This window comes from Capra hircus, chromosome 5 (assembly GCF_001704415.2).
Source record: "Capra hircus breed San Clemente chromosome 5, ASM170441v1, whole genome shotgun sequence".
Lineage (NCBI taxonomy): Eukaryota > Metazoa > Chordata > Mammalia > Artiodactyla > Bovidae > Capra > Capra hircus.
The window spans coordinates 105,043,817-105,067,461 of NC_030812.1; the positions used below are offsets into that span (position 1 = coordinate 105,043,817).

Consider the following 23,645-nt stretch of genomic DNA (forward strand, 5'->3'; position numbering starts at 1 on the left):
GACTTGCGTCCATCAAGTCAGTGATGCCATCCAGCCATCTCATCCTCGGTCGTCCCCTTCTCCTGCCCCCAATCCCTCCCAGCATTAGAGTCTTTTCCAGTGAGTCATCTCTTCGCATGAGGTGGCCAAAGTACTGGAGTTTCAGCTTTAGCATCATTCCTTCCAAAGAAATCCCAGGGCTGATCTCCTTGAGAATGGACTGGTTGGATCTCCTTGCAGTCCAAGGGACTCTCAAGAGTCGTCTCCAACACCATAGTTCAAAAGCATCAATTCTTCGGTGCTCAGCTTTCTACAGTCCAACTCTCACATCCATACATGACCACAGGAAAAACCATATCCTTGACTAGACGGACCTTAGTTGGCAAAATAATGTCTCTGCTTTTGAATATGCTATCTAAGTTGGTCATAACTTTTCTTCCAAGGAGTAAGCATCTTTTAATTTCATGGCTACAGTCACCATCTGCAGTGATTTTGGAGCCCAAAGAAACAAAAGTCTGACACTGTGTCCGCTGTTTCCCCATCTATTTCCCATGAAGTGATGGGACCAGATGCCGTGATCTTAGTTTTCTGAATGTTGAGCTTTAAGCCAACTTTTTCACTCTCCTCTTTTATTTTCAGCAAGAGGCTCTTTAGTTCCTCTTCACTTTCTGCCATAAGGGTGTTGTCATCTGCATATCTGAGGTTCTTGATATTTCTCCCGGCAATCTTGATTCCAGCTTGTGTTTCTTCCAGTCCAGCGTTTCTCATGATGTACTCTGCATAGAAGTTAAATAAGCAGGGTGACAATATACAGCCTTGAAGCACTCCTTTTCCTATTTGGAAACAGTCTGTTGTTCCATGTCCAGTTCTAACTGTTGCTTCCTGACCTGTATACAGATTTTTCAAGAGGCAGGTCAGGTGGTCTAGTATTCCCATCTCTCTCAGAATTTTCCACAGTTTATTGTGATCCACACAGTCAAAGGCTTAGGCATAGTCAATAAAACAGAAATAGATGTTTTTCTGGAACTCTCTTGCTTTTTTGATGATCCAGCGAATGTTGGCAATTTGATCTCTGGTTCCTCTGCCTTTTCTAAAACCAGCTTGAACATCTGGAAGTTCACGGTTCACATATTGTTGAAGCCTAGCTTGGAGAATTTTGAGCATTACTTTACTAGCGTGTGAGATGAGTGCAATTGTGCGATAGTTTGAGCATTCTTTGGCATTGCCTTTCTTTGAGATTAGAATGAAAACGGACCTTTTCCAGTCCTGTGGCCACTGCTGAGTTTTCCAAATTTGCTGGCATATGGAGTGCAGCACTTTGACAGCATCATCTTTCAGGATTTGAAATAGCTCCACTGGAATTCCATCACCTCCACTAGCTTTGTTGGTAGTGATGCTTTCTAAGGCCCACTTGACTTCACATTCCAGGATGTCTGGTTCTAGATGAGTGATCACACCATCGTGATTATCTGGGTGGTGAAGATCTTTTTTGTACAGTTCTTCTGTGTATTCTTGCCACCTCTTCTTAATATCTTCTGCTTCTGTTAGGTCCAGACCATTTCTGTCCTTTATCGAGCCCATCTTTGCATGAAATGTTCCCTTGGTATCTCTAATTTTCTTGAAGAGATCTCTAGTCTTTCCCATTCTGTTGTTTTCCTCTATTTCTTTGCATTGATCGCTGAAGAAGGCTTTCTTATCTCTTCTTGCTCTTCTTTGGAACTCTGCATTCAGATGCTTATATCTTTCCTTTTCTCCTTTGCTTTTCGCTTCTCTTCTTTTCACAGCTATTTGTAAGGCCTCCCCAGACAGCCATTAGGCTTTTTTGCATTTCTTTTCCATGGGGATGGTCTTGATCCCTGTCTCCTGTATAATGTCACGATCCTCATTCCATAGTTCATCAGGCACTCTATCTATCAGATCTAGGCCCTTAAATCGATTTCTCACTTCCACTATATAATCATAAGGGATTTGATTTAGGTCATACCTGAATGGTCTAGTGGTTTTCCCTTCTTTCTTCAACTTGAGTCTGAATTTGGCAATAAGGAGTTCATGATCTGAGCCACAGTCAGCTCCTGGTCTTGTTTTTGCTGACTGTATAGAGCTTCTCCATCTTTGGCTGCAAAGAATATAATCAATCTGATTTCGGTGTTGACCATCTGGTGATGTCCATGTGTAGAGTCTTCTCTTGTGTTGTTGGAAGAGGGTGTTGGCTATGACCAGTACGTTCTCTTGGCTAAACTCTATTAGCCTTTGCCCTGCTTCATTCCGCATTCCAAGGCCAAATTTGCCTGTTACTCCAGGTGTTTCTTGACTGCCTACTTTTGCATTCCAGTCCCCTATAATGAAAAGGACATCTTTTTTGGGTGTTAGTTCTACAAGGTCTTGTAGATCTTCATAGAACCGTTCAACTTCAGCTTCTTCAGCGTTACTGGTTGGGGCATAGACTTGGATTACTGTGATATTGAATGGTTTGCCTTGGAGACGAACAGAGATCATTGTGTCGTTTTTGAGATTGCATCCAAGTACTGCATTTTGGACTCTTTTGTTGACCATGATGGCTACTCGATTTCTTCTGAGGGATTCCTGCCTGCAGTAGTAGATATAATGGTCATCTGAGTTAAATTCACCCATTCCAGTCCATTTTAGTTTGCTGATTCCTAGAATGTCGACATTCACCCTTGCCATCTCTTGTTTGACCACTTCCAATTTGCCTTGATTCATGGACCTGACATTCCAGGTTCCTATGCAATATTGCTCTTTACGGCATTGGACCTTGCTTCTATCACCAGTCACATCCACAGCTGGGTATTGTTTTTGCTTTGGCTCCTTCCCTTCATTCTTTCTGGAGTTATTTCTCCACTGATCTCCAGTAGCATATTGGGCACCTACCGACCTGAGGAGTTCCTCGTCCAGTATCCTATCATTTTGCCTTTTCATACTGTTCATGTGGTTGTCAAGGCAAAAATACTGAAGTGGTTTGCCATTCCCTTCTCCAGTGGACCACATTCTGTCAGATCTCTCCACCATGACCCACCCGTCTTGGGTTGCCCTGCGGGCATGGCTTGGTTTCATTGAGTTAGACAAGGCTGTGGTCCTAGTGGGACTTCCGTGGTGGCTCAGATGGGTGGTCCTAGTATGATTAGATTGACTAGTTTTCTGTGAGTATGGTTTCAGTGTGTCTGCCCTCTGATGCCCTCTTGCAACACCTACCATCTTACTTGGGTTTCTCTTACCTTGGGCGTGGGGTATCTCTTCACGGCTGCTCCAGCAAAGCATAGCCGCTGCCCCTTACCTTGGACGAAGGGTATCTCCTCACTGCCGCCCTTCCTGACCTTGAACGTGGGATAGCTCCTCTAGGGCCTCCTGTACAGAAAAGGTTAACTGCACAGGCCTGGGCTGCTCAAACTGCACATTCTCAAGAAAGAGCCTGTTTTTATGACTGTCCTTTCCTGGGCTCCCAAAGAACTGAACTCTTGGAATTGGTTATCTAATGAGTGTAATTGCATGCTCGTGATCTTCAGCCATGCTCTATCAGTGTCCAGATAGTTTATACTAGCAGTGTGATTCATGGTGAATTCTAACCTTCTGAAGGTCTGGAACTTTGGCAGCTGAGGTGGGTCACCCACACAGGTGCTACATGCTTGCATGACCAATACCCAGTAGAACCCCTGGACACCTAGGCTCAGGTGAATGTCCCTGGTGGGCAGCACTTTGTTGCCCACATAGTTTCTGGGAGAATTAGGTGTCCTGTGTGACTGCAGTGGGAAGGGACACTTGAAAGCTTGAGCATGGCTCCTCTGGCCTTCACCCTGTCCGCTTTCCCCATGGTGTTTATTCACTCTGTATACTTCTACTGTGATAAACTGTAGCCATGAATCAACCAACTCTGAGTCCTGTGAATTCTTCTCTCATGAGCCTGAGGTTGACCTTGGGGACCCCTGACCCAAGGGACATCTATGAAATAACCTGTATCTAATATTGAACTTGGTAGTTGAAGACTGAATGCTTCCCCACTAAGATCAGGAAAGAGGAAGTGATGCTTGTTGTTTATGCACCTTTATCCTAGAAATTATAACCAGTGCAGTAAGACAAGAAAAAGAAAGCACAGAAAAGAACAGACATCTGTATGCTAGGAGAAAGAAGGAAAGCTTCAGTCTGTATGATGCCTGTATAGAAAATGTGATGAAATGTCCAGAAGTTTCCTAGAAATAATAAGTGAGTTTACTAAGGTTGCCAAATACAGAAACCATATCCCCAAATCTCTACATACTACCAACATTCAGTCAGAAATTGAAATTTCAAATGCAGTTCCATTTATAGTAGTATCAAAAATATGACATACCTAGGCATGAATCTTGCAGAAATGATGTGTGGGATCTGTACACCAAAAACTATAAAACATTATTGAAAACAGTTAAAGAAGATGTAAATATGAGGTATGTCGAGAGACATACCTCATTCACAGGTTGGAATACTAAATATTGTTGAGATGCCAGTTCTTCCGGGTAGCTCACTCACTATTCAATCCCAATCAAACATGAACGGACCTAGACTTGCCAAAGCAGTTCTAAGAAGGAAGAACAAATTTGGAGTGCTAACCAGACCACCTGACCTGCCTACAGGTCAGGAAGCAACAGTTAGAGCTGGACATGGGACAACAGACTGGTTCCAAATAGGAAAAGGAGTACGTCAAGGCTGTATATTGTCACCCTGCTTATTTAACGTATATGCAGAGTACATCATGAGAAACGCTAGGCTGGAAGAAACACAAGCTGGAGTCAAGATTGCCAGGAGAAATATCAATAACCTCAGATATGCAGTTGACACCACCCTTATGCCAGAAAGTGAAGAGGAGCTAAAAGAAAGCCTCTTGCTGAAAATAAAAGTGGAGAGTGAAAAAGTTGGCTTAAAGCTCAGCATTCAGAAAATGAAGATCATGGTATCCGGTCCCATCACTTCATGGGAAATAGATGGGGAAACAGTGGAAACAGTGTCAGACTTTGTTTTTTTGGGGCTCCAAAATCACTGCAGATGGTGACTGCAGCCATGAAATTAAAAGACGCTTACTCCTTGGAAGAAAAGTTATGACCAACCTAGATAGCATATTCAAAAGCAGAGACATTGCTTTGCCAACAAAGGTCTGTCTAGTCAAGGCTATGGTTTTTCCAGTGGTCATGTATGGATGTGAGAGTTGGAATATGAAGAAAGCTGAGCACCGAAGAATTGGTGCTTTTGAACTGTGGTGTTGGAGAAGACTCTTGAGGGTCCCTTGGACTGCAAGGAGATCCAACCAGTCCATCCTAAAGGAGATCAGTCCTGGGTGTTCATTGGAAGGACTGATGTTGAAGCTGAAACTCCAGTACTTTAGCCACCTGATGTGAAGAGCTGACTTATTTGAAAAGACCCTGATGCTGGGAAAGATTGAGGGCAGGAGGAGAAGGGGAAGACAGAGGATGAGACAGTTGGATGGCATCACCAACTCAATGGACATGGGTTTGGGTGGACTCCGGGAGTTGGTGATGGACAGGGAGGCCTGGCATGTTGTGGTTCATGTGATCGCAAAGACACGACTGAGCAACTGAACTGAGCTGAACTGAATGCTGAAGTGAAGTGAAGTGACGCTCAGTCATGTCCGACTCTTTACGACTCCGTGGACTGTAGCCTACCAGGCTCCTCCATCCCTGGGATTCTCCAGGCAAGAATACTGGAGTGGGTTGCCATTTCCTTCTCCAGGAGATCTTCCCAACCCAGGGATCAAACCTGGGTCTCCCGTATTGCAGGCAGACGCTCTACCATCTGAGCCACTGAACTGAACGCTACCTGATTAAAAGATTCAGTATGAAACTGTGGCCTTCCTAAGTGGCACTAGTGGTAAAGAATCCACCTGCTAATGCAGGAGATGCCAGAGACGTGGGTTCAATCCTTGGATCCGGAAGATCCCCTGGAGGAGGAAATTGCAAGCCAGTCCAGTATTCTTGCCTGGAGAATCCCATGGATAAAGGAGCCTGGCGGGCTACAGTTCAGAGAGTTGCACATGACTGAGCAAGCAACATGACATGAAACTCCACTCAAAACCGTGTATTCAAGAGAGAAAAAATGTTTCTTAGAATAGAAGGTCTAGAAGTAGGCCCACAAACATACAGACAACTGATTTCTTTATAAAAGACTCGGCGGAAAAGGGCGGTTCACTCGGTGTTTTGATTGAAGAACTGTTTAAGCCCCTTGTGCCAGTGAGGTTCCCCCCGTGCTGATGGATTGGTGTGCAGCCTTGGAGATGCCACGTCCGCCCCAGGACCTGCTTTGGCCGCTCCTGGGTTGGTGCAGCCGAGAGCTTGTGCGCAGCCTTCCCACTGCCACTGCTGATTCCATGTGGGCTCTTGTTGGCTTTCCCTGGTCCTTTATGTTACTCTTTGACTAGTCTGCCATTCTGCTTACATCAGAGCTTCTCCTTAATTTCATGAAAAGATCGCTATTTTTTTCTTCAATAATGTCCTTAGGCATGAGGTTCTCTACTCTCTGTTCACGTAGAGCCAGCCCCCTCAGGCAGATACATGGGCCTCTACACCCTAAGCAGGGGTGTGCCTTTGCTCCCGTAAATAGAAGCCCAGTGTCGCTGCACCTGGAGCTGGAGATGGGAGCCCGTTCTTCCCAGAGTGCCACCTTTCTCTGAGTGGGCACTGGGTGAGAGCGGCACCCCTTGGTCTTCCTGACTTACTAAGCCTCCTGCCGTGAATCCTTCACCCTGGGAGCAAACTAGGTGGCAGCAGTCAGGGCCCCGTATTCACAGCACATTGGGTCTGGACAGGAGCTTCCACCAAGTGAGTGGGGACTGGGTAGAGGAAAGGAGATGAGTCCTTGGTGTTGTCTGCCCGAAACAGACCTTCTGCACGTGGGGCAGTCGGCCCCTTCCAGGGTGTCGTAGCCCCAGACTAGCAGCCGGGGAGAGAGGAAAGCCGTCTTCTTGTCTGCAACACAAAGCAGGGGGAGCGGGGCTGATGGAGCAGACCTCAGCTCAGAGGCCAGAGCCTCCCTTGCCTGCTCTGAGACTGCATAGATTTTCTTGAGCAAATGCTTCTTTTGCCTTATGCTCTTAGGACAGTTTCCAGAGACTCAATGTTGTTGTTCTTTTAAATAATGTCCAGCAGTTAAAATGCAGTTTTGTCATTCCAAAAGTTCCACCCTGTTTCTAAGCTTTCGATAGCCAGTTTTGGACCTTCTTCCTAGAATCAGGGGGGCTTCCCTGGTGGCTCAGTTGGTAAAGAATCTGCCTGCAATGCAGGAGACCCAGGTTTGATCCCTGGGTTAGGAAGGTTCCTTGGAGCAGGAAATGGCAACCCACTCTAGTATTCTTACCTGGATTATCCCATGGACAGAGGAGGCTGCGGTCCATGGGATCGCAAAGAGTCGGATGCAACTGAGCGACTAACAGTTCACACTTTGACACATATAAGAAACAAGGAGGTTTTCATTACCAAATATTATTTCCTCAAGGTGTTATTGATACTTATTTTAATAAACTCATCAGAGGGTTTTAGCCATCTGGAATGTCAGTTTTCTCCCACAGGCCAGGATTTTGACTTTAATCTCATCTTCCACCTAGCCTTTCAATTTGATGATCCAAACTGATTGCTCCCAGGCCCCATAAATAGTCCCTTTGGAATAGCTAGCATTGTAGACAGGCTCCGCCAGCATACGCATTGCACTTGAAAATTTACAAAATGTTTTTTTCCACTTTACATTAACTTTTTTTTTTTCTCCTCAGCCTGATTTGCAGGAAGTATCATTGTCTGCCAGTTAACCAGAAGATCAAGCTGAGGATGGCATCCTGGCTGATCGAACCCATCTCACTGACATTTATTGACTGCCTGCTCCCTGGTGGACAGCTTGCGCACACTCCTTTCGTTGCCTATAAATGTATTATAACCTCAATACATTACTTCTGTGGTTACAGTATTTTAAAGGTATTCACTGAAGCTTGACGTAACTCTTTGAGCCTAATTATATACACTAGCCATTCCTTTGGAGGGTGAACTTGTTGAAAACCATACAAGTTAGTCTTATGAACTGAGTCTGTAGAAAGAAAGTCACAGCATCTATGAAGCAAAGCGGTCACATTCACCTTTAGCCCCAGAGGTGAGAAGAGACAGGGGGCTGGCATCTTAGGGAAGAACCAATGCTCCAGAGGCCTCGGGTATTTCTAGAATCTTTGAACTGCCAGCTGTGTGATTCTAGACAATGTAATTATCTTTCCTCTATTTTGTCCCCCCCCCCAACATTAATTGGAGAGTAATGACTTCTTTGTGCCCTGGGATGTGGAGGAAAACATTAGTGTAAATTGACGAAGAATTTTATAAAATCTGAAGCTCTTTAGGGCAGTGGTACCAGCCTGTGGTATTGCCCTCTCTGTACAGGGATGATGAGACAAGTCTGTCCTGGGCACCCCCTCTCTGGCCTGCTGACACACACACAGCTGCCTGTGACGGGCCACCTGGAAGGGACTGGTGAACACGCCCCCTCGTGACCTGGCTCACAGTGTGGTCCTGGGTTAGTGTGACGCTCTACAGCGCACCGGTTGCATGTTTGCTGTGTCCAGGGGGCTTTTCTATTTCCCATCCCTTTCCTCCTAGATGGAACTCATAAGCCAAATATTTATCTGAACTCTTTCCTTGAAATTCATCCTTTGCAATTTTTCAAGTTATTTTTGGAAGAAAAACTAAATTTAGGTCGCTCTTGCTTTCTGTGTCTCACAGTAAAATGGGCAAATTTGGTGAACAGTAAGTAATAAAGAAGGAAGAGTAGGCGCTGTGAATAACTTAGACAACTGATCTTAAAATTTAAATCACTGCCTTTATTCCCGGGTTAAAATACATAAGGTGGAGCGTGCGTACGTGTGTGCTCAGCTGCTAAATCACGTCTGACTCTGTGACCTTACGGACTGCAGCCTGCCAGGCGCCCCTGTCCATGGGATTTTCCGGGCAGGAACACTGGAGTGGGTTGCCATTTCCTCCTCCAGGGGATCTGCCCGACCCAGGGTTCAAGGCTGTGTCTCCTGCATTGGCAGATGGAGTCTTTACCTACTGAGCCACACAGCAGAGCCTAAATCTGCAGCTCTTGCTCCGAGGGTGATCTGGTTTTCATTTCTTAGCAGCCAATCCACTTTAAAACATGAAGGGAAATTCCTGAACATAATTTTACAAAGTGTTCCTTGGAGAGAGTTTCCAAACATGAATGAAAAAATAACAAGCCCCATCCCCTGTGCTCAGGTACTGTGCTTGGTACTCTGTAGGACTGGGCATCATGTCTCCCAGCAGCCCAGGAAGAAGGACCTTCCTATCTCAGGTTTGTGAGAAGGAAACCGTGGTCTCAACAAGGGCATAGAAGCTTATCCCAGGTGACACCACTTCTGGATACTTTAAAGAATGAAATTTAAAACAAGTATTTTCCAAATTACCCAAGTAGTACATATTCTTTGCCAAAAAAAAAAAAAAAAATCAGAGAGACAGGAAATTAAAGTTTTGACAAATCACCAGTAACCATTTAACTTTGTGTGTGTGTGTATGATGAAACACACACACATATATGCACACACACAGCAAAGTCTGAATGATACACAGTTAAGTAAAATAGTATTGATTAACCGTGGAGAAAGAAGCTGAGAGCTACCAGGAAGGGAAGTGACAGTCAAAGAAGTCTTTATCTTGAATGTTTTGCTTTTTTTGCAAGGAGAATATTTTCATATATTAGCTGTGCAAATTTAGTAATTTAAAAACCCTTAGAGAATGAGGACAGAAAGCTACATTCTAGGTAAAGTTGAATCTTCATGACTCACCTCTTTCCCTCTTTTCTGGTGACCTCCTCTTCATCACATTCTCCACCCAAAAATGTTTAAAACTTTCAAAAATAATAACATGTACATGATATAGACAAGATTATAAAGTCATTGATAAGGAAATACAAAGCAGTGTTCCATGGTGTGGAAGTGCACAGACCCTAGGTCTGCACTGCCTGGGTTTGAACCCTGGCTTCCCTGTTGTGACCTTCTCATTTATAAATGTGGGGTAATAATAGTGCCTGTGTTACAGGGCTGTTGTGAGTATTGCTTGGGCAGTGCTGGGGCATCATTTGGCACCTAGTAAGAGTCCATCCTAAAGGAGATCAGCCCTGGGTGTTCATTGGGAGGACTGATGTTGAAGCTGAAACTCACAACACTTTGGCCACCTGGTGCAAAGAGCTGACTCATTTGAAAAGACTGATGCTTGGAAAGATTGAGGGCAGGAAGAGACGGGGATGACAGAGGATGAGATGGTTGGATGGCATCACTGACTCGATGGACATGAGTTTGGGTAAACTTTGGGAGTTGGTGTTGAGAGGGAGGGCTGGCATGCTGCAGTCAATGGGGTTGCAAAGAGTCGGACACGACTGAGCGACTGAACTGAACTGAACTGAAGAGTCATATAAGGGTTACTATTATATTACTATTATTATCCTAACATTCAGGGAAAAAGCCGTGTTAAATGTATATCCATTTGGACTTTTTCTATGTATATGCATATACATGTGCATATATAGACGTATACACATTCATGTGGGTAAAGATAGATGTATATTTTTATTAGAATTGGATCATACTGTTTGCATTTATTATAGCCTTCTTTGTACTCTCAATACTATATATTATAAACATCTTTCCATGTCACTAAACGAAATATGAGTACTTAATTAATTGCTTTTTAAAAAGATACGCCATACAGCTTACAGGATCTTAGTTCCTTAGCCAGGGATTAAATCGGGCACTGGCAGTGAAAACTCCAGTCTCAGCCACTGGACCGCCAGGGAGTTCCCGAAATACAAATGTTTAAAACAAAAATCAAATGTGTCAGTATTTGGTCTTAACTAGTTGTGGTAGTGTGGATCCTTTAGCCAAATACATGAACGTAGGATAAGACACATTTCTCAGCACTAAACTGAGAAGCTGGAGTGCCTCTAGGTGCTGATACAGCCTACTTAAGTCGTTGCGTGGACATCGAAACATCCACCCAAGTGTCTGATTGTCTTATTTGTTAAGCAATGATAGTATTTTTTTTAATGCCAAGATTTTTTAACAGACCATGGACAGTTTTAATGTAAAATTAAAATTTGTGGTTTACTTCATAATCCCAGACTGAATCGAGGCTTCCCAGGTGGTGCAGTGGTAAAGAACCTGCCTGCCAGTGTGGAAGACGTGAGAGATTTGGGGTTGACCCCCTGGTTGGGAAGATTCCCTGGAGAAGGAAACAGCAACCCGCTCCAGTATTGTTGCCTGGGAAATAACAGAGGAGCCTGGCGGGCTCCAGTCCTAGGGTCGCAAAAAAGTCAGACCCGACTTAGAGACTGAGCACGTGCAAACGGAAGCTTTCTTTTTTTTTTCCTAAACAGCCCGCTCTGGGAACTTCTCTTATAAGCAGTTAATCCAAAACCTCCAAACTGTTTCTCCAGCAGTTGCTGCTAAAAACTGGAGCTTTATGTTCCGTGTCCGCTGTGCAGATGTGGAATTCATCATTTTGGATGTCTATCTTCAGAGCCAGCATGCGAGCCAGTGTGCTGTCTGTCAGCATCACAGTTGACACACAGCTCTTTGCGAGAAGGAAGAGGATGTGTAGAAGCTTCCTGGTGTCCAGTGGCTCAGACTGAGTGTTTCCAATGCAGGGGGGCTGATGTTCAATCCTTGGCTAGGGAATGGGATCCCACGTGCCACAACCAAGATGTGGTGTGGCTGCTAAGTCACTTCAGTCGTGTCCGACCGTTGGTGATGCTATGGACCATGGCCCGCTAGGCTCCTCTGTCCATGGGGTTCTCTAGGCAAGAATACTGGAGTGGATTGCCATTTCCTCCTCCAGGGAATCTTCCTGACCCAGGGATCAAACTTGTGTTTCTTAAGTCTCCTGCATTGGCAGGTGGATTCTTTACCACTAGCACCCCCTGGACTTGCAGCCAAGTAAATATATTAAGTAAATAAGTAAAAATTAAAAAAAAAAGAAAAGTGATATGTAAACAGCGCACTGGTTACTCAGAGAACGATCTCTTCTCTCTCTTTCCGGCTCTTCAGGAGATGTTTCACAAAGCAGAAGAATTCTTACCCAAGACGGCAGACAGCGAGGTGGATGAGATGGACACGTCAGACACGCAGTGGGGCTGGTTCTATTTGGCGGAGTGCGGCAAGTGGCACGTGTTTCAGGTAGCGCCCCTCTGGGTGGGGCAGCGGGGGTGAAACGCACGGAGCATCCTCCTGCTCACGTGAAAAATCAGTAGAAGCTGCACCCGCCAGAAACCAAACCTTAGAGAAGTCAGAGAGCAGAACTAAAGGAAAAATCAGGCTCTTCTGGCTCCTCTCCCCTTCCCCAGGTTTTCACAGTGTTTTGTTAGAAGGTATGGTGTGTGTTTTCTGTGTGTCCAGAGGGTGAGCGTGTCTTCGGGGTGAGTGTGTCTGCAGGGTGTGTCGTCTGGGCATGGGTACACAAGGCCAGGCCTGGTTTGGTGGACAGACGGTCAGGGAAGAGACCAAGCCTGCACGAAGCGCCTCTGAGCTCCCATTGTCAGGTCAGAGGGTGTAGATGTGTGTTCTCCTTCAGCCTCATGGCAGCCTGAAAGCAGATGCTAACACTCTCTTACAGCCAAAGACTGCAGGAAAGTTAAGTTAATAAACAGTTAAGCTGAGACGCAAGCCCACACTCAAAAGTTTGTGGTCTTTTTTCTTTTTTCACTTATGAGGCTACTTAAAAGATTTGAGCCACTTAAGGTGTGTCATTTTGGCAATAATCTGAAAACATTGCAATACTTTGGAAAAAGGCCTTATAACCAGTTGTTAGAGGTTTTTTTTTGGTGTGTGCTGAAAATCCTTAAGCCATTGCCCACATATTGTCTTAGCTGATCTCCCCATGTGTTGGTGACTAGGACAGGTCAGCAAGTTTCCTCTGTCCCTCCATTCTCTGTCTTGTCCCCCAGCACCTGCCTCTGTGGCCAAGCCGTTTCTGTGAACAGCTGGTAAATGAACTTTCTGGTTTGTCTTAAAGCCGGATACCAACATTCAGTGTTCAGTTAGCAGTGAAGATATCGAAAACAGCTTCAAAGCAAACCCTTGTGGCTCCATTTCTTTTACCACTTCCAAATTCAGCTACAGGATAGACTTTGCAGGTATGTTTTCTTTCCCTAATAGTTGTGTGTTCTTAGTGTGTTGATATGCTGAAATCTACAGTTCTGCAGATCAGGATTAGTTGATATATTAATATTTGCAAACAGCGAAGTAAATTCTTTTTGTAACACATAAAGATGCCTCTACAAAAATTCAACATTTAAAATCTTTTGGATTTGCCTGTTATAAAGGTGTGTTCATATGCTTATAGATACTGATGTATATGGAGAGTTTCGTATATCTTGAGTTCATATAACGCTTCTCACCTAAGGAACACAAAACACCTCTAAGCCATTGTTTCGCTCCTCATCCTTTCAGTCTCTTGAAATAGGTAGGAGCCATCAGGCAATTTCAGGATCAACTGGAGCAGTTACGTGACAAAGTCCTAGGTAGCCGGTTCTAGCTTTAAGACCAAAGTTCAGCCAAATGACCCATCTCTTGGTATCTTTCCTAGAAAACCACTCTTCAGTGGACATTGCCTTCAGCCACTTTCTGATTTCTGGCTCTCTCATGGGTTAGCCAGCTAATTTGAAAATCAGCCCCACTTGGATTTCATCTGTGATGAAATTAGTCCAGGATGAACATTCATCTGTGATGAAATCCAAGGGCATGCTTTTAGGGACCCCATGACAAACCTGTTGCACTCACACTGCCGTCTCCAGTTGCCAGCCTCAGCTGTTTACTGCTCAGAGGCAAACAGGACCTGGAGGGAGGGCGGCTTTCTTAACAAAAGTGCCTTTGCGCTGCCACACAGCTCTGTGATCCAGGTCAGGTGTTCTTTCCTGGTTTCTGAGAGTAGAATCAGAAATCTTGTAACAGCGAGTGCTGGCTGTGGTTGGGGGGGTGGGGGGCTGGTGAAACCCAGGAGACTCCCTTGGAGGAGCCAAGGCCCAAACATGCCTTCATGCCTGAAGGGGGTTAAATTGTCCACTAAGACATTGATGCAGCCAAGTTTCCAATGACTCCTGTGCCCCCAGAGTTGTTTATTTGTTTTTAATCAAGAGTTAGTGCTGACTACGGAGAAGGCAATGGCACCCCACTCCAGTACTCTTGCCTGGCACATCCCATGGACGGAGGAACCCGGTGGGCTGCAGTCCGCGGGGTCGCTAGGAGTTGGACACGACTGAGTGACTTCACTTTCACTTTTCACTTTCATGCATTGGAGAAGGCAATGGCAACCCACTCCAGTGTTCTTGCCTAGAGAATCCCAGGGACAGGGGAGCCTGGTGGGCTGCCATCTATGGGGTCGCACAGAGTCGGACACGACTGAAGCGACTTAGCAGCAGCAGCGGCGGCAGTGCTGACTAAGCATAGCATTTTTTACGACATTAGGCAAATTGGCTGCCTTTAAGGGCCGACGCTTGTCTTGGACAGAAGGTGCTGATGGACACGTGAGGCTGATGCACACCTGTCAGTGTTGAAGCCACACTGAGACGTCACGACGTGCAGACCTCAAGCTTCTCGTGGAGGGCAGGACTCGTCAAAGCGTTTGGTTGGTGGTCCAACAAGCCACGTGTCTTTGAAAGAACACTTTCTAGTGAACTGTATTTGGGGGAACATTTCTCTTGGACAGTGCAGTTTATTTTAAAAGAGTCTATCAAAAAACAGGAGTCACATAAACACCAGCTCCCACCCCTCTATATAATGACACTGTTACGAAAGTGTAGGTATTAGCATTTCCCACGTACATTGGCAAAATTAGCCCCCATCATTTTGTCGCAAGCCAGCTCAGCTTCTCTTTATTAAAAGAACTGGTGAGAAGTAAACTTGAGACAAGCTGGTATAAGATGAAGGCATCACAGGCTTACCTCCACGTGCTGGGACGACCTTGCTTTCTCGCCGCATGGTGGCTGCGCCAGCGTGTGCAGAGCTTAGGAGTACAGGAGGGCTGAGCACACTTCTCACAGCATCAGCTCGGCTGGGTGAACCACCTCATCTTGGAGTGGAATGACATCCACTTAGACAAGGTGGTAAACTGACCAGAATTCCCTTGGTAAGACTTAGCACCTACCTCGGTGGGGATGATGAGGTGGACCTGGCAGATACTGCCATGGCTGAGAAGGAGAGGAAAGAAGAAAGTGATACGTCAGTCAGCTCATTAGCCTCTTAGCACTAGCCTCTCTCGTGTGAGTCTGTATTGAGTCTAGCTAGGTTTTCTATTTTTTTGGTTTAGGTATACAATTTAAAGAGAAGGTAAGAGATGTACAAATTTTTGAAACTGTGAGTTGTGCAAGTTTTATCCTGGTAATGTATCTTTTTTGTTGTTGTTATTTCCAACATTTTTGAAACAATCAAAGTAAACATTTAAGAAGCCAGTCAGAAGATGCAATACTTTCTTTCTCGTCCTAGTACTTTTTAATTTTCCAAAGTTGAGAACCCCTCTGTGTTCACATGTTTAGCTCAAGCATGGTACGAAAAGGAATAGACCCTACATACCGAGCCGTGTGTGAGGCTGGCTGCCTCCTGTGTGAGCTTAGATCAAGCAGGGAAGCTGATAACCAGACGTGTGGTCAGGTATCCCTGATAACGCTGGTGCTGGCAGCTGCTCCTGAAGCCCCGTGGTCCTTGACCGTCCTGTTGTGCGGCTGCAGAGCTTCATGACGTTGCGTCGCCCGGTGTGTTCCCGTGACTCACCTCTTTGTCTCTGTGCACAGAAATGAAGCAGATGAACCTCACCACGGGGAAGCAGCGTTTAATAAAAAGAGCCCCCTTTTCCATCAGTGCTTTCAGGTATTGTGGGGGAAACGGGGTGCAGAGAGAGTGGGCTCTCTCTCTCTCTCCTCTTCTTTAACGTTTGGCAGAGGAATAAGTAGACGGAAACTGTTTTGGTGGGTTATTTAATGATCTTAATATTAATCTTTATTGAATTTCACGTTTGTTGATGCACGAGTTGTACTGTTATTTTCGACTGGCATTTCCTTTCCTGTTGTCCTTTTCATTTCCCTTAGATAGATGCATTTTTCAATTCTTTAGAGCAGTTTGAATGGTAGTTTAAAGAATGCCTGATGGTCTCTACTATAAATCCTTAAAATAACCTACCAATAAGTTCAAATTAGCTTGGAAAGATTCTCCTGGAACCATCCAATTATTTGGGTTGTCAGTCCTAAGTAATTACCCACTTTGTCTTCACCTCTGCTGAACCCCATTGGGCCACTCCTGGAGGTAATTTCAGATGTGCAGTGACTGAAGGGAGCCTGGGAAGACAGGAGTGCGTGGGACGATGGCCCAGCTGCCTGCTGTCCATATCCTGAAAAGCTATAAATGCCTTGTTGTTTAGTCACAAGTCATGTCCCACTCTGCGACCCCATGGGTTGCAGCCCCACCAGGCTTTTCTGTCCATGGGGATTCTCCAGGCAAGAATACTGCAGTGGGTTGCCATTTCCTCTTCCAGGGGATCTTCTTGACCCAGGGATCGAACCCGCATCTCCTGCCTTGGCAGGCGGATTCTTTACCACTGAGCCACCAGGGAAGCCCTGCTATAAATGCCACAGGAGAAACAGGAGAATAGACCGGTGTTATTCACATGAATAAAGTTGAAGGGAAAAACTTTAGGGCATGTCTCCTATTATTGGGAATGATCCCTCAGTCGAATATTGAGATTCCTGTTGTTCAAAGAATTTAAAATGAAACAAACAAAAAATGCTGTTTAATAGGATGTGAATTGTAGGAGATGCCCATTTGCTTCTTCCAAGGAGATGTTTTGAAAGGATTAAAGAAAAAAGTTTTTGAAGTTTCTATCAGTTTGCTTCTTGGGACTTTTGGCATATATTTTAGGATCATGATTTATAAGTTATGCAAGTACTTGTATAATGAATGCTCTAGGAAGGAAGAGAACTTTACTTCCTTACCAGCTACATCATATCCTCATTCTTAAGTACAAGGAATTTAAGAAAGGAATTGCTTATCTTCAAAGGGTATGTAATCTGAGAGAAAAATGAGACATACTAATGGAAAATGTTATAGTAATTGTATGTCACTATATCTGGTGTCCTTTTGTGGGGAGAGGCATGTAATGCAAGGCACTTTGTTCTCTCACGGACCATAGAATCCATAGCAGAAAGACAGGAGAGGGAGAGAAATAACCAGAATGGAGTCTAAGACGCAGGATAATAAAAGGAAGAATGGTTAGGCAGGATACAGACGAGCAATGACGACAAGGAGGTGTTGATACAGAAATGCTTATTTATTGCAGGAATACGTCGAGCGCTTATGGCAAGCAAAGTGAATAGCACATTTCCTGTTGGCCAGAAATTTGCAATTAACCAAGGCTGCAAATATTGAACAAATAAGCAAACAAAAACGTTTTACATAGCTGAAAGATACTTCTGTTGTTGCGTAGTCACCAAGTTGTCCCTGACTGTTTGCAGTCCCATGGACTGTAACCTGCCAGGCTCCTCTGTCCATGGGATTCTCTAGGCAAGAATATTGCAGTGGGTTGCCATTTCCTTCTCCAGGGGATCTTCCCAACCCAGGAATCGAACCCAGGCCTCCTGCATTGCAGGCAGATACTTTGCCACTGAGCCACCTGGAAAGCCAAAAAGATACTTCAGGCACAAGCAAAAAAAAAAACCAAAAAACAAAGAAAACCTGGGAAAGGTATTGTTACGTGGTATCACAATCTCTGTAGTATATGAAGTACTTTGAAGAATCTCTAAGTAGAAAACCAATAGTCCTTTAGAAGAATAAGAAAAGAATTTGTGCAGTTCATGCAGCCTCACTTATAAAAAAGAGAAATACAAATTATACCAGGTTATTTCTTACCAGATTGACAGAAATTCCAGAGTCTGATAACACGCCTCTTTGGAGAGGTTGTGGACAAGTAGGTGTTCTCTACATTTCTGCTGGGAATGTCAGTGACTGTAGCCTTCGAGGAGGGCCTCTGGGAAGTTTCTGTTAAAGTCAGGAATAAATATATTCTTTGACCCAGAAATGCCATTCCAAAAATTTTATCTGAAAATTTGACAAGTGGCCACGTACAATGACAAGTGGACAGACTTGTTCTCTGTAGCATCCTTAATGGCAGCAGAGAGTTGAAAAACAGCTAAATGTCATCCATAGGGAATTTGTGATCAATAGGAGGGGATGTGTCCATGCACTGGGGTACTCTGCATCAGCCCAGTAGAATGCACGCCTTCATCCTCCAGTGTCCAGAGTGTCTGCCCTGTGCCAGGCTGTGTGCTAGGGAGTTCTCTCCGTGATACAGAAGGGTCTCTGAGAACACAGTGAAAAAAATAGAACAGCTACAAAAGACACAGGAATATGCTGTCATTCCTGTGTGCAAAACAGACAAAAAGACCCCATAGGTTTGTGTTAACCTAAAGTTCTAGAATACCCAAAAGACTAAAAGCAGTGATTGCTCGGTGTGGAGGCAAAAGGTGAGAACTAGACCAGGGACTGGAGAGGGGGGAAACCATCCGCCGTTCACTTTCTCACAGCTTTGTTGTTCAGTCGCTGAGTCATGTCCGACCCTTTGCGACACCATGGAGTGCAGCAGGCCAGGCTTTCCTGTCCTTCACTGTCTCCCTGAGTTTGCGCAAACTCTTGTCCCCATCTTTAAATCATGATTGTGTGATGTCCCCAAAGGTAAAATGAGTTAAAAAAATAAAAAATAAGTTAAAGACAGGGTAGGCGTTGATACATTTCTTCCACAACCTCCAGTCACCAGACAGGATCCATGTATCAGTTACAGCCTTCTGCCATCAAGCTCCCCAAGGTCATTATCTTTTTCTGTGTTCACATCCAGTGGCTCAAACATGGTAGATGACTTTACCAGCTTCTGCTTTGGGTGAATTAATTAGGACCGTGCAGGGGCCTAGTGGACAATAAAGAGAGAAAGTTTTAGATTTGAGTTAATAATAGATCTTAAAGGACATTGAACATGTAGCTGAGGGTTCTGGGTGGTATTTAATAGACACTAAATCTGTTAAAGGAGTTTTATTTTAATCAAGAAGTTGATTTTCTTCTCGGAAATTGCTTTTCTTCACCTAAAGTCCTCCTACATTTAAAAGAAACTCTGGCAAATTCAGGAAAACAAGATCAAAATAATATCGTTTTTGAAGTTTCCCATCAGATTTCTCAATACAGCCCCTAAGAAAGTTGCACACAAGCCAGTATTCAGTGTTTTAAAATAAAGAAGCCAAGGATGACACTTTATTGCTTTTGTCAGATGATAATTCAGCTTGGGAGAAAATGTCTGAGTCATTGACAGTGATTATAATTGGTTTCTAACATGTTGTTTTGTCTTTTCTGCCCCAAGTTACATCTGTGAGAACGAGGCCATCCCCATGCCGCCACACTGGGAGAACGTGAACACCGAGCTGCCCTACCAGGTGAGGGCAGCAGCATCAAACGCCCGCCTGCAGGAGAGGTGGGGAAGGACCGCGGTAACACGCTGCCAACTTCTCTTTCCAGCTTATTCCTTTGCACAGTCAGACACACGAATACAATGAAGTCGCTAGTCTCTTTGGGAAAACAATGGACCGCAACAGAATTAAAAGGATTCAGAGAATTCAAAACCTAGACTTGTGGGAGTTCTTCTGCAGGTGAGACCATTTCCACTCGGAACCCCGCTCCTTGGCCTCTGAGACTTTCTGCAGCCTCAGAGATGGCAAAGCACAAACGCTCAATGGTGTTCACCGCCAGCAGTACCCTGTGCTCTCCTCCACGTGTTTTGACCTGGTTTCCCAGCCTCTTCCTCATCCCCGGGGAGAGCTGCTCTGTAAGCTGCCAACTTCCTGTACAGCAGGGGTCCCCAGCCTCTGCGATCTAATGCCTGGCCCCCTGAGGTGGAGCTGGTGCAATAATAATGGAAATAAAGTGCAGACATGCCATTCACTTGAGTCATCCCAAACCATCCTCCCAGCCCTGGGCCGTGGAAGGGTTGTCTTCCACAAAACCGGTCCCTGGTGCCTGAAAGGTTGGGGACAGCTGTTCTTATCCACAGCTGAATAATTTTGACTACCTTCGTTTGTATACAATACACATTATTATTTTGGGTTATAGGTCTCTTTCTGCATCGTTCTTTTGAAAAATAATGTTGTCTGTAAAAAAGTTATTGGTGTTAATACATGTACATCTATTTCATTATTTTAATTTTCATATCTAAATATGTAATTATGTGTTCAGTTTTTTCTCTTGAGAGGATTTTAGGCCATTTTCAGTACGTTTGTTTTTTTGCTTTTACAGTAAGTCCTATGTGGAATATCTTTGTATGTTTTGGAAGAGGTTTGTCCGCTGAGAAGAGGGTTGAACTGGATAGCTTTATGTCCCTTCCAGCCCGAAGATTCAAAATTCAGTGCAGTTCAGCCAACCTGTAGCACTCTGGGAATAAATGATCAAGGCATAGTCCTTGCTCAGGAATTTCACTATTTAAAGATTCTGTGAACTCTGCTATTTATTGTCTGTAGCGTCCCCCCGGTGGCTCAGAGGTTAAAGCGTCTGCCTGGAATGCAGGAGACCCGGGTTCAGTCCCTGGGTCGGGAAGATCCCCTGGAGAAGGCAGTGGCAACCCACTCCAGTATTCTTGCCTGGAGAATCCCACGGAGGGAGGAGCCTGGTAGGCTACAGTCCACGGGGTCGCAAAGAGTCAGACACGACTGAGCGACTTCACTTTCACTTCCAGTGTCATTTTTAAGTATCGGTAAAGCTTGACTGGTTTAAGCAATCAGTCATTTTACTGTGATGGGGCATCATCTGGGAGATCTGTAGTGTTTTTTTTTTTAATTTTTAAAATTAAAATATTTAATTGAAGTATAGTTGATTTATAGTGTAGTTTTGGGTATAATTTTTACCCTTGTCTGTTAACTAGTAATTTCTGATGAACCAATGTAGATGTCCCAAGAGCATTTGAGATGATCTTTTTTTCCAGAGCTGTTGTATGTCCACTTACGGTAGATGTTAAATTACCGTGTTCTGTTTCACCCTTCCTGTTGCTTCACTCCTGAAGAATCAGTGATGCCACTTACAGTAGATTTCTGTGTGTTTTGTGTCTGGGCATTGTGTTTTTAGAAAAAAGGCTCAGCTCAAGAAAAAAAGAGGCGTGCCTCAGATTAATGAACAAATGCTGTTCCATGGCACCAGCAGTGAGTTCGTGGAGGCGATTTGCATTCACAACTTTGACTGGAGAATCAACGGCATCCACGGCGCTCTCTTTGGAAAAGGTACTCATCCGAACCTAGTTGGAGTGCTAGGAGACCGTCTTCTCTTTGAGAGAGGTTTAATGATGATTCAGGGGCTTGAGAGGCATTAAGTTAATGTTAGAGGCAAAAGTGAAATGCTAGGCTCCTGGCACACCCTCAGAGTTTCCCAGCCGCCAAAAAGCCACTTCCTGCTTGTACAAGATGGAAGGAAGACTTCCCACATCTCTCCGAGGTCAGATAACCACCTCCCACTACTGCCCCCAAGTCCCAGCCATTCAGATGGGGCATCATGTCTAGATTTGCTCGTTTTTGCATTAGGACATTTAGTTTCCACATGTAAGTCCTTTCCATGGATAAGTCTATACACCAAACTGTTTTATGTCAAGTACACTAAAAAGTAAATCAGTTAGTGTGTACATGGTATATAGGTCTATTTTTTGTTTGTTTTTTTTAGAAAATGATAGGTTGGAATGTTGATGAGCTTTAAGGAATAATGGGGGAAATCCTCCCCTTTTCCCTAATGTTGTGGAAGTCTGAGTTCCTTAGTCTTTGCTCACTAGACAAGCACATTAAGGAGAGAGGGGAGGGGAAACATTGACATTAACATAAACATAAACATTAAGAGGTGGACCTTGACTTGGGCTTCCCTGGTGGCTCAGTGGTAAAGAATCTGTCTGCATTGCAGGAGGCGTAGGCTTGATCCCTGGTCAGAAAGATCCCCTGGAGGAGTGCATGGCCACCCACTCCAGTATTCTTGCCTGAAGAATCCGATGGGCAGAGGAGCCTGGCGGGCTACAGTCCACTGGGTCGCAAAGAGTCGGACACGACTGAAGCAACTTAGCATGTATGCAGACATTGCTTGGTCCTTATTTTGTACCTTCCCTCCAGCAAGACGGGCTGCATTAATTTTAAAAATAACAGCTGAAAAGGCCATCCCCTTTATTTAACTGTGTAAGAGGATCAGAAAGGTGTTACATAAATCCCACTGGATTTGGGTAATAGGGGATTTTGCAGTTCATTTCCAAAAGTGTTTTGGGTAAGTATTCCCTTACTGAGGGCAGCTTCCTAGACTTCCCAGTTTGAAAGAGTCAGACGCTTCATGGAGATTCCTGTTTAGCCAGTGGACCTGTGGGCTTGTCCTTCTGGAACGTTCGGGTGTGAGCTGCATTGCATTCTCTCCAGAAGTCTTTTCCTGGATGTGGAGTTCTGTCGTCTCCAAAAATATTATTGAACTGTCACCTTGTAAAATAGAAACAGGATTTCTTGGGGCTTGAAATCATCTGGGCAGACCCACGGTTTCACTGTGCTCCCCAGTGATGGGTGCTTAGATGAGTGGGTAGCAGGTGGGGAAAGGGTAGAAGGAAATAGAAGAGGGAGGGAGGTCCCAGCGGTTATGAGGCAGGTCCTGCCACTTGTAATTACGGAAGCCACTTGTGTCTGTCTTACATATTGGATTTATTTATAAGATTTTTTTTTTTTTTTTGGCCACACCACGTGGCATGTGGGATTTTAGTTCCCCAACCAGCGATCAAACCTGGGACCCCTGCCTTGGATGCTTGGACTCTTAACCACTGAACTGCCAGGGAAGTCCCTGTAATATTCTTTTTGAATACCACTACACAAGTCTAGTAGCTGCCTTTTGATGGGGATGGGGATGGGGATGGTGGTGGGGACTGGTCTGTACTAACACACATACCCCAGTGGCCGCCTGCAACGCAGCTGTCCACAACAAACAGATTTCTGTTCTTTTCTTTAACACCTATAGTTGAGGGAGTTCCGCGTCTGTTTTGGCTATATGATTCCATGTGTCTGTCCCCCTAGCCATCACAGTATTTTCGCTTGTGTTTCATATATTCCTTGGAGTAACCTTGGCTCTCCGGGGCCCTTTTTGTCTAAGGAACCTATTTTGCTCGAGACGCTGCTTACTCCAGCCGCTTCTGCAAAGATGATGTAAAGCACGGAAACACATTCCAGATCCACGGGGTCAGCCTGCAACAGCGGCATCTGTTCAGAACACACAAATCCATGTTTCTCGCCCGAGTGCTGATTGGAGACTACATAAATGGAGACTCCAAATATATGCGCCCTCCCTCCAAAGACGGCAGCTATGTAAACTTGTATGACAGCTGCGTGGATGACACCTGGAATCCCAGGGTTTTTGTGGTGTTCGACGCCAACCAGATCTACCCCGAGTACCTGATAGACTTTCACTGATTTCACATCCAGGTCTCCACGGTTGAGGGAGCAATATTCTTTTTCACAGGGAGGTCTGCTCACCGATCATCTAGCCACTCAGTGTTAATGCTCTGATCCTTTTGAAGCAGAAAGAGGCCTCTCTGTAAAAAGACACGCTGACTTCA

The 23,645-nt window shown here is 44.8% G+C and overlaps 1 protein-coding gene across 5 annotated transcripts in view; it reads left to right on the top strand.

The window, feature by feature from the left end:
- Positions 1 to 23,645, top strand: part of PARP11 (poly(ADP-ribose) polymerase family member 11) — a 34,939-nt gene extending 11,294 nt beyond the window's left edge. The window contains exons 2-9 of one of the 5 annotated variants that reach the window (XM_018048616.1): positions 7,742 to 7,940; positions 12,065 to 12,193; positions 13,029 to 13,149; positions 15,802 to 15,877; positions 19,404 to 19,476; positions 19,559 to 19,689; positions 21,155 to 21,306; positions 23,183 to 23,645. In XM_018048616.1, coding sequence (XP_017904105.1) covers positions 7,797 to 7,940; positions 12,065 to 12,193; positions 13,029 to 13,149; positions 15,802 to 15,877; positions 19,404 to 19,476; positions 19,559 to 19,689; positions 21,155 to 21,306; positions 23,183 to 23,499 — 1,143 coding nt within the window. In that variant the 5' untranslated portion in view covers positions 7,742 to 7,796 and the 3' untranslated portion in view covers positions 23,500 to 23,645. Of the gene's footprint in view, positions 1 to 7,741; positions 7,941 to 12,064; positions 12,194 to 12,960; positions 13,150 to 15,801; positions 15,878 to 19,403; positions 19,477 to 19,558; positions 19,690 to 21,154; positions 21,307 to 23,182 lie in introns of those variants that run through there. The other 4 variants (XM_005680987.3, XM_018048617.1, XM_018048618.1 and 1 more) reach the window with 4 other exon arrangements.